The sequence below is a fragment of the Nicotiana attenuata genome, unplaced genomic scaffold (assembly GCF_001879085.1).
Source record: "Nicotiana attenuata strain UT unplaced genomic scaffold, NIATTr2, whole genome shotgun sequence".
NCBI lineage: Eukaryota > Viridiplantae > Streptophyta > Magnoliopsida > Solanales > Solanaceae > Nicotiana > Nicotiana attenuata.
Window position 1 is genome coordinate 46234 of NW_017675399.1, and position 11092 is coordinate 57325.

At 35.4% G+C, this 11092-nt stretch overlaps 2 protein-coding genes across 2 annotated transcripts; one reads left to right on the forward strand and one right to left on the reverse strand.

The window, feature by feature from the left end:
* Nucleotides 1–887: 887 nt before the first annotated feature.
* On the forward strand, nt 888–5911 carry LOC109220033 (protein ABHD17B-like). Its single transcript, XM_019384490.1, has 5 exons — nt 888–1423; nt 4258–4294; nt 4412–4648; nt 4791–4838; nt 5270–5911. The coding sequence occupies exons 1-5, from the start codon at nt 1122–1124 to the stop codon at nt 5741–5743; spliced, it is 1098 nt and encodes a 365-aa protein (XP_019240035.1). The 5' UTR covers nt 888–1121; the 3' UTR covers nt 5744–5911.
* A 79-nt stretch (nt 5912–5990) lies between these two features.
* LOC109220032 (glycerol-3-phosphate dehydrogenase [NAD(+)]) lies at nt 5991–9243 on the reverse strand. The gene is made up of 11 exons (XM_019384489.1): nt 8690–9243; nt 8493–8569; nt 8314–8386; nt 7643–7860; nt 7456–7563; nt 7290–7353; nt 7131–7168; nt 6912–7032; nt 6768–6822; nt 6641–6689; nt 5991–6427 (listed from the first exon to the last, which is right to left on the reverse strand). Exons 1-11 carry the CDS (start codon nt 8904–8906, stop codon nt 6245–6247), a joined length of 1203 nt encoding a protein of 400 aa, XP_019240034.1. The 5' UTR covers nt 8907–9243; the 3' UTR covers nt 5991–6244.
* Between the last annotated feature and the right edge of the window lie 1849 nt (nt 9244–11092).

Sequence of the window (11092 nt, forward strand, 5' to 3'; positions counted from 1 at the left end):
AAAAAGAAAAATGGTGTAACTAAATCTCTTGATTGAAGGCACAAATAATGGATTGGGAGCCTTTTAAGGTGGATTGCATATATTTTGTAACTAAAATGTGTTTAAGTCGGGTAAATACCAACACATGGACATTTTTTGTAATAAGGTTTCAAATAGTGTATAGGAATGAAAAAATCCCTAAGTTATAACCACAGGTAGGGATGACAATTTGAGCCCAATTCCATTTGACCGTCCAACCCATCCAAGGTTGGATTAGTCATTAATCTGCCCAATTGTTAAACTCAACACATTTTGACCCAACTCATTTCAGCCCATCTAAAATTGGACTGATTTTTAGTCCAAATTGATCCATGAGTAACTTTACTAAAATATCTTAAAAATAACTTTTTTTTCGTTTGATACGTTATATAAAACCATAACAAAAGAAAAAAAAGCCTGATTTGATAATTAAACAATTCATAAGAAAATAATACACATTAATTAAAGTTTAATAAGAGTTGGGCGGCTTGGCTACGGTCCAATTTTTAGTCCAACTTGACCAAGTCCATCTCAGCCAAAGTTACTTTTGGGCGGATCATTAACCCGCCTATTTATTAATACAACCCGCCCATTACTAATATAACCCATATTGACCGGCTCAAAATCAGCCCAACGCGCCCACTTGACACCTCTAACCACTAGACTGCAATTTCAATATCTCATCCTTATTATGTTCTCCTCTTATCTTTTGCATTATCCAAGTTAGTGTTCACTTTCTTTAAAAAAATGGACACAACTAAAATTAAAATGAAAAACAAAATGGAGAGAGAGAGAGGAGAGGTGGGTCCATGACCGACCAATAACCACATTATATTCCACGTTTTCTGTCGGCTTTAGTCATGTAGTCAACCAGAGTAAAAATTCCAGTGTGTAAAGTCCCTTCTTCTAGAAATTCTCAATACCCCAAAAAGGAAAAACGAAGTATAAAGAGAAAGGAAAGTCGATCCAGTTCTAGACTTCTTCTGCTCCCACCTCCAAAACTTACCATTAAACACTAGTACAATAATTCCATTTTAAGCAATTAAATCTTCCCAATCAACAACCTTTATCTTTTACCAGTAGTAACCACAGTTTCAGAAAATATGGGAGGGGTAACCTCATCAATGGCGGCGAAGTTGGCGTTTTTTCCTCCAAACCCACCTTCTTACAAGCTTGTTAAAGATGATCTCACGGGTCTTTTGCTTCTTAGCCCTTTTCCTCACCGTGAAAATGTTGAAGTCCTTAAATTGCCCACTCGTAAAGGTACTGAAATTGTTGCTGTTTACGTTAGGCATCCTATGGCTACCTCCACTCTACTGTATTCCCATGGAAATGCTGCTGACTTGGGTCAGATGTACGAGCTTTTCGTTGAATTGAGCATTCACTTGCGCGTTAATCTCTTGGGGTAAACTTTACTCTTTCTCTTTCTCTTTCTCCTTATCTGTGTGAAAAAGTCTTGATTTTTTAGAAAAAGGATATACCAATTAGGGATTAAAAGTTAGTCTGTTGTTACATTTACATTGGGTTCCGTGATTGCAAGGGCGTTTTTAGCAAGTTAAATACTTGTATGTTAGTTTAGGGATAATCGTAGTTTTAGATTCTCAATTTGCTTAAAAAATATTTTTTTAGTATTGGAATGGAATTGGGTAGAAAAAGATCAAATATAGGCAATACATATTAGCTGAGAATATGTTTTAGATGTTTAGCCATGTTATACACAGTGTAGTCAAAGAAAACTTTAAAAAACACTCCAAGTCTTTTGGGGCTTTAAGCTCAATATAAGTGTGGGTCTTAGTGAAAAAAAGGCACAATGAAGGAGAAGGATAACTTTTCTTCCATTCCGTCACAGAAGGAAAAGGATATCGAATGATCGATTCACCATTGAGAACATTAACCTCAAAAAGACGAACATTGTTATGTTCTAACCGCGGCAGATCAAACAAGAACTTGATGAGCGAAATCAGCTGACAAAAAAAGAGAACTTTTTGAATATATACATGTATGTAATTTTAGAAAAAGTAACAAATTCATTCCTAATATTTTCCTTAACAATTAATACTCCTATTTGCCGATTATAATTTGTGTCTAGTATCGCTCTATTCAAGATAGAACTCATGGGCAATGAGTGTGCACTCCTTAGTACCTTGTCTATACTGAAGTACAACTTAAGCGTAGTGCGATTATTAATGCAGTTGGGTCCAAAGTGCAGAGTGGAATAGAAGATTTATATAGCAGATCCTAACTGGTTTAGGATTGAGGTGTAGTAGTAATAGTTGTTAGTTTTCGTGTTTGCTAACTGAAGTTTCTAGTAGTTTCGGATTTTCAGTTTTTGGGTCTGGCAGCTAATACTTCTTTCTTTGAGGAGAGGGAAACAGGAATTACCAGTTTAGATTCTGACACTGGATTGCTTTTATTTCTTAACTATCCAATATTGGTATTGCTTTGAGAGGATATTCAAGTTTAGAGGATATACGGAATTGCTGGATTTGTTATTTGTCGTGGTATTGTTTTGAGTGGTTATTCAAGTTTAGAGGATATACAGAATTGCTGGATTTGTTACCTGTTGTGGGCTCGTGGCCAGTTTTCTGTTTGATCCCTCGTACCGACAGGATTTAGCTGATAGTAGTCAGCTGTGAAAAGTGTTATCCAACTGTCTTAGTTTCATCATGGTTTCCTGGGATTTCTTTTAACTTTCAAACAGAATAAGAGATATAACTATGATGATGAGCACGGGAGTTGACGCACATTTTAAGTTTACCTCTTTCCATCCCTTACCTAGAAGTACCACTGGCTTCTAGCTCTAATGTTAGACATTACTGGGTTTGTGTCATCCCAAATCCTCAATCTTCATTAACACTTGACTTTTCGACTTGGACTATCTGTTACGCTTGCGTTTGATGGTAAAAGAGTGTTAAAGCCAACTTCAAGGAAGTTTCTGAACATGGCACGTTACTTTTGCGAGGCTAGTGACCACAAAATTCAAGTTTGTCACTGGTAAATTTGAGCTTCTTTGATTTTCTGGACAGATTAAGCTTCAAAAAGACTACTAGTTGAACCTTGATGGATTTTTGTACTTTGGATTAGAGCTGTGCTTTGTAGGTTGGTCACCGATCTTGTGTTTCTTTCAATGTTCCCAAAGCGCCTTTGTCATATTGACGCCCTAACAAAACTAATCTCAAGTCTAGGAGTAGGATAAAATACATAGCCATGTTAGATTGTCAGTTAGCTATTTCTCAGACTTCCAATTTCAAATGGATATAGACGTCCAGTAGCACAGGGTAATCTGCTGGTCCTGAGATGATGTTGACGCCAGAACTCAAGCTTGTGAGTGATTCAAATTTTCTGAAGACGTTTCAGTGTAGGGTACAAAGTAGGTCAGTGTGTGCATGAAGGTATTATTCTTGCATAGACAGACTATGTGTGCATTAGGCAAAAAAATATGATGCTGTGACTGCAGCCTGTCTACCCTCTATGTGATGTAATCTGCAGGTATATATGAGTTTATTAATATGCATTAGCATAAATATGTGCAATAATCTTTACTGTCCACTTTGTGATGACATCTACTCGGCTAGTAGTCCTGGTCTAGGTCTAAAATCACGCCTCCTCCTAATCTGAGGATCTGTTAAAGAAATTCAGACATATTACTTAGATTGTTTTAATCTAAGTAATATGGAGTTAACTTCGAATAGTTCTCTATTAATTTTTGGCTGAAGTCACAAGTTAACGTAGACTGAACAAGTCTTAGTTTGAAAAGTCTGCTAGTAACCATTAAGGCCAACGGTAAAATAAAGATATACATCATTTACTAACTCGAAGTCTTTAACTCTTTTATCTTGGAATCGAAGGTAATTTAAATCAGTCTGATTTCAACTCCCAATAAAGGTATTATTGGATTGACCTAAAACTGCGTCATGTTTGATACCAGAAAGTCTAGATGTTCTCATACCTATCCTAAGATGGATCAAAGAAGTGTGGAACCTCTCGCTCGTTTTGGGATTTGACATGAGAAGTGCTTTCACGCCGTCAACTGACTTTAAAGGTCTCAATTATAAAACTGGAAAAGATTTGCTCCTATTTTCCTCTATCACCCAATTTGTGTTAAAACTAACATAAAGTCAAACATGCTAATTAGTGTATTAGCCACTTACAACTCCCTACCCGCCCCCACCCAAAAAAGCTAAAGAAAAAGGAAAAAGGCAGCAGATGATACTCCTAATGCCACTTAATTTTATGTAGGTATGACTATTCTGGATATGGCCAGTCAACTGGTAAGGTATGTAGCTTTGAACATCATTTCATAACTTCGCTTAAATCGTATAATATGCTTTGCTTTTTTGCTTATAATAGAATTTGACGATATTTTATGATGTCTTGTATTTGCTATTTGCAGCCAAGCGAGCAGAATACCTATGCAGATGTTGAAGCCGCATATAAGTGCCTTGAAGAAAACTATGGTACAAAGCAGGAAGATGTTATCCTTTATGGCCAATCAGTTGGTAGTGGGCCCACTTTGGATCTTGCAGCTCGTCTGCCACGATTAAGGGCAGTCATTCTGCACAGTCCCCTTCTTTCAGGTTTACGAGTCATGTATGCTGTCAAGCGCACATACTGGTTTGATATTTACAAGGTAGCATTCATCTTTTTGGTGTTGTTGTTTCCGCTCGTAGTATTTACCAATGTAATATGTGATTATATTTATATTTATGGATGTGAAAGGTTGGGGGCCTTTCTACCTTACAATATGAAGTGCTTTCTTGATTGTGTTGCAGAATATTGACAAGATCCCTTCGGTTAATTGTCCGGTGCTCATCATTCATGTAAGTGTGGCATTTACCTTTGACTAAGCAAAAAAGTTGTTGAATTGCCCATTTACCTGTCATTCGATAGTCAATTATGGTGCATGGAATGATTTTATATCTGTGGCAGCCACCTCACTTGTGGGATTACACTGGGTGGTTGTTGTTGTTACAGACACCTCGTTCATGAATTATGATATGTTTTGCGATTTAATTTAGGGTGTGTTTTATAATTCGAAAAGAAAGAAAAGATTTTGAGGCATCAAAATTTTCATGACTAAATTTCTCCTCCTGAAATCTCAGCATGATTGTTGTTTGGATATGCATGTTTGGTTCTAGACAAAAATCAGAGACGGAAGACTAACAGAAGATGAATTTTATACTGCATATTTTATGTTTCCTTTCGGGAGACGCTCATTGCAAAGGTTCTACCGTGTTTAATTGATATGCAGGGAACTGCAGATGAAGTAGTTGATTTTTCACATGGCAAGCAGCTCTGGGAGCTATGCAAGGAGAAGTATGAGCCTTTATGGATCAAAGGAGGGAACCATTGTGACTTGGAGCTCTATCCAGAGTATATCAGACACCTAAAGAAGTTTGTAGCAACTATTGAAAGGTACCCATCACAGAGGATCAGTTCTAGGAAAAGCACAGACCAGTTTGAGCCACCTAGGAAGAGTACAGATGTTGTTGAAGCTTCAAGAAAAAGCACGGACCGTAGAGATAAACCAAGACACAGTACAGACAGGCCTGATAAGTTAAAGAATCATTCAAGTAATGTTATTACAGACAAACTAGAGAAGCTAAGGGTCTCAGTTGCACAAATGGAGAGATCTCGACGAAGTGTGGATTGCACTGAAAAATCAAGGAGAAGTATTGATCACCAATTAGAAAGATCTCGGAAGAGTGTTGATAGAACGGGGTGATACTTAAACCAAATTATAAAATTTCTTTAAAGTTTGATGGTGTGGGAAAGAATGAAATGAGTTGGTTATTATTTAAATGGTGTTCAAGATATGCATTGGTCTGTAAAAATCCTCTAAAATAATCAGTGCTTGAATCAAAGAGTGATGTTATAAATTTGCTCTTTCCTATTTTTCTTCTTACTACATACTGTCATTGGGTGGAATTTTTACTAGATAATAAGAGGGGGAAAACTCAACTGCACAATAGTGATCAAAAGGTGAGGATGACTGAATCTCCTCAATTGCCATAACTAAGAGATAACCTGAAGAAGCAATTGGAGAACATATTACAATTCAAACCCCATGATTCCTTGGCATCATATTGCTGATGGCTTATGAGGACACCAACCCACCTTCAAATTCTACTATTAATTTTAAAGGGGGAAAACAAAGGAAGAAGCAAGAACTGATAAAACCAAAATCTGGAGTATCTTAGATATATTGACTTCATGTCTTTGAATATCAGTTCAAGTGAGCTGAACCTTCCAGCAAAGGTAATCTGGCTGAGTGTTCAGTATATTCAACTATGGCGGAGGGAGCAAGACGACCACTGCAGATCTCATGAACTGTAGAGAAAAGGGGGAATAATTGTAACAATCCTCGATGACTTAGAACCTCGTAAACCTCTTTCGCTGTAGAGACACCCTTCAAAAATTTTTAAAAACAACATAGCAAAGTTATCAACTTGCAGGTGTAAAAAATGTTGCAGCAGTGGATAAACATCAATTATTTGTTTAAGTAGCTAGAATGAAGAATCTTTAGCCCAGACAATATACCCTGCTTTCTACTTTTGTGTTTGAACATGTATATGCATGCATTTTCAGCAACTGATAGATAATCAATGTCAAACTTAAATACCTGCAGTTTTTGGCCTTGCAGCATCTCCGCTTCAAGTTCATCAAAAGACCTAGAAAGTCGAGTGGAAACAAGAATTAGCACGTTGTCTTCTTTCTATATTAAGGAGGAAGCTAACAAGAGCGAAAACCTTTTTCCTCCATTCCTTGCAAAAGCATCAGCACATTTCCTGTTTCTTCCTCCCACTGCATATAAAATCATGTACGATTATTTATTAATGATACCATGTGAAAATGATATTCACGAGTAGAACGAAAACTGCAGGGATACTTACAACAAGTAGTTATTAGATCTGCTACCCCACAACTCTCAAAGAATGTATTATCTTTAACCGAAGGGAACAATAGCTTGGAGAAAGCCTTCATCTCTCTCAAGCCAATTCTCATTATTGCAGCCTGTTATGTCGTTTATAAACAAACAATACTTGTTAATAAGGGGAATGATTACTCTATTTACTTTAAATATAGAGATCTAATATCTTTCTAGCGGCTACCTTAGTGTTATTTCCCATGTCTAGGCCATCTACAAAGCCTGGCATATCATGAAGTTAAATTTTTCGTTAGTCGAAAGGTATCAACTAATGATAAGATACATGCCAAAAGGTATCAACTAATGATAAGATACATGACAATAAAAGTACAAGTATATAAACCTGCTGCCAAAGCCACAACATTTTTTAGAGTTCCACAAAGTTCGACTCCTTCCACATCTTGGACCTATTTCCATTAGTTTAAATGGAAGTTATTAGAGAATGGTTTTAGATGTCAAAAGAGCTAATAAAAACTAGCAACATTTTCAAATGCAGTATCTGTACTCACAGATGACACCATAAAGTAAGGTGTATTGAATAGGCGAACCCATTTCTCTGCGATCTCTTTATTCTCCCTATATCCAACTGTTGCTTCACTGAACTTCTCAACTGCAATCTGTAGGTGAAAATCTTAGCTATATTCATGCTAAGTTGACAAAATACTAACATGTACAATAGTTTCCAATAATATTAACCTCGTTAGCAATGTTTGCTCCACATAGAACACAACAATTGATCCCAAGAATTTCAGAGATGAGAGTAGAGATCATGCATGGTCCTTCCCTCTTGACCTCCATTCCTTTAATTAGGGAAATTGCTTGAGCATCTTTCCTAATTTTCCCAACTAGCCTCTTGCATATGCCCTCCATGAATTGATGAGGGGTGACAAACACTAACATGTTCGCATCCTTCACTGCAAAATTTCCCCCACTGTAAACTGTTAAAAAAGAACTAAAACTCCACACACTACCTTTCATGATATTCTAAGCTCATCTATTACTTTCAAAGCAGCAACCATTCCAAAAGCATTAATGACCATAATCATTAATGACCATTCCAGTGCTTGAGATTGGACATGGAAAAAGAAATAGACTTTTGGTACATAACAAAGGTATCTTTAGAACTTGTTATCTTAAAGATGGCATGGCATTTTGTGGCTATAATAAGAGTGCTATATAAAATGGCACCATTAAACAATTTAACATATATAAAAAGGTGTTGTACTTTTTGGAACTCACAACAAAAGAAAACATTTCCGTATAAAATGAAACAAATGGAGTTATAATTAGCAAGAAAAATTAAATAAAAATAAAAACACCTGCAACAACTACTACAACAACAATAAGTGAGAATGTGTAATAAATACCTGCATGTTCGAGGTCAGGGTCTGCAACAACATTTTGACCTAGTTTTATACCAGGGAGATATTTAACATTCTCCTGTGAAAAAAAAAAGAAAAAGAACCGGTTAAAATATTGATCTCTAGAATACAAACATTAGAAAACATAAAATTCGTTATTAAAACAGAGTAAAGAGGGGAATTACATTGGTTCGGTTGATGACCTCGGAGAGTTTTTCACCAGATGGCAGTGTTTCCTCAAACACCCACATCCTTACCTCATCTAAATTATGTCATAAATTCAGGAGTTACATAAAACAAAGAAACAACATAAAGTTTGCATTATGAATTGGTAAAATGTGCGATATTTTTAGACGTCGGAAAAAGGGTATAATAAACAGACCGTGAAAAGAATTGAAATTGATTGTGTTAGAAGCAATGAGCTTGGCTGCAACACTACCCCAGTTTCCACTGCCAACCACGGTGACTCTTGATTTTTGAGGAACCTCATCATCTGAAAGTGCAACAGGAATAATATTATTGACAGATGCATTTCCATTAATTGCACCCTCAAGTGGAATTTGCTGGTCCTGTTGCTGAGATTCCATGGAAGGAGCCATGAAAAAAGATTCAAGAATGAAATGGGAATGTATCACAGAGAAAGATGAATTAATGAAAGGGAGGAATATGAGGAAGAAGGGAGAAGGGGGAATAAAAAAGGGGAAGGAGGAGGTTAATTTTGGGCGGAGAAGGCAGACACGTAGCGTGAGTAACAATGCGTGTCATGTTAAATCTGGCGATCTACTCTATGAAAAAACTCCATCTGAGCCAAGGGAGAAATTTCAAAGAGAGACTTCAGACTAGCTTCGTAGCTAGGTGGCTAAGGACATTTATCCATCCCTTCAACTTCTCAGTCTTTCACCTGCCCGTCCAAACCTATGCCCTTCCACCTAAGCACCCTACTCCAACCAATCAACCTTATGGATGTCTAATTCAAGACTTTAAGGGATAGGGTGCATAAGAATAATGCTAATTAGGTAGGGGTGGGCATCGCTCGGTTCGGTTCAGTCGTGAATGTTGTCGGTTCGACATATCGGTTTTTGGTTTATTAATATGCTAAACCGATAACTGAACCGATAAGATGTCGGTTATTGGGTATCGGTTAGTTGACTATCGATCCTTATCGATTCGATAATCGATTTACCCAATAAGAATTAAAAACATCTAAAAAATTTATATTTTTATTATTGAAATCGTGATAATAAGAGAAAGGAACTGAATTTTTGCTCTTAAGAAAAGAGGGAGTAAATTTTAACTTTAGGAAAGAAAACTTTCTTTGCATTTGGAAATCCCAATGAATGATCTGAATTTTTTAAGATATAAGTTAGTAGGAATAACAAATAAGACATTCAATAATCTAATTTTACTAACTACATCGCTGAGGGCGGGCATAATTCACAGAAAAATAATAAAAAACTAATCTTGTAAATACTAAAGAATCAGTGCAACAAAAGAAACAAATAGAAAAACTAAAAATCCGAACAATTAATTCTTTAAAGTCTAAAACTAAAAATCTTAACTGGAGAATTAAGATGAGAAATTCAAAAAAGTTTAAAAACTTACTCTAAGGACTAAGATTGAAGATGAAGAGTAACTGCCGAGAGAATGGAGCCATAAGGTGACTTTATATACTTAGTGGGTAAAATTATAATTTTGTTAAAGCTTATTGGGCTATCGGTTAAACCGTTAATAAAATTGGGCAAACCGAGACCCGAACCGATAACTCAATAGTCAAATAATATTAAACTGTTATCGAACTAATTATCCAATAACCCGATATTAATAACCCAATAGCATTTTATCAGGTCGGGCTATCGGTTATACCCGATATATGCCAGCCCTAGATTAGGGTGTATTAGTAATGCTGGTATTAGTTATGCTTACATATTTCTTATCCATTGTTTGGTTTGATGTATTAAAGCATTGCACAATTTCTAAAAGAATTGCTTGTTTACAAAAATACCCTCAAAATCAGTCCATCACTCTAACTTTTTAAAAGAAACATATGTTGAGAAATATTTTTATATGAAAAAGTTAAAAAAAATTATTTGATTTAAAAAAAATATGCTAAGTATTTATTTATTTACTAGAGATATAATTTTATTTCTCACTATTTGGATTATTTTAAACTTGCATTAATATAATAACTAGCACATTTTAGTCAAGCATAAAATTTGAAGGACAATTTTATCTTTAACTAAGCTTATGCATGCATTAAAAACCCATTGCATTGCTGATACCATATTTTTCTATGCATTAGTTATGCATAAGATAATACCAAATAGGATGTATAACTAATGCTTGCATAACTAATGCATAAGTTCAAAATATCTATCAAACGAGGTATTACTAATACACAAAGCTAATGCATGTATTATTTTATCTAATGTATCCTAAGGGTCGTTTGGTAGGTTGGCGATTGGCCAAAGATTCGCAAATTTATTTTGAAAAATCTGATTTGAGTGAAATTTGATTTGAAGATGAAAATATTTTGGACATAATTTTTCAAAACATTTCATTTTTTTTTGAAAAAATATGAAACATGACTTATACCCACAAGTTCTAAAAACTATCACAAATACCCTACAGTACCTTTATCAATAACAATTATTATATTATCGCAAACCATATTCCTGAACATAAATAAATTTGGTACAAAATTATCATTTTTATAATGAACTACATAATACTCTATCAGATGACCAAGAAGACGAAACAACATTGTTACAAAATAATAAATAGTGGG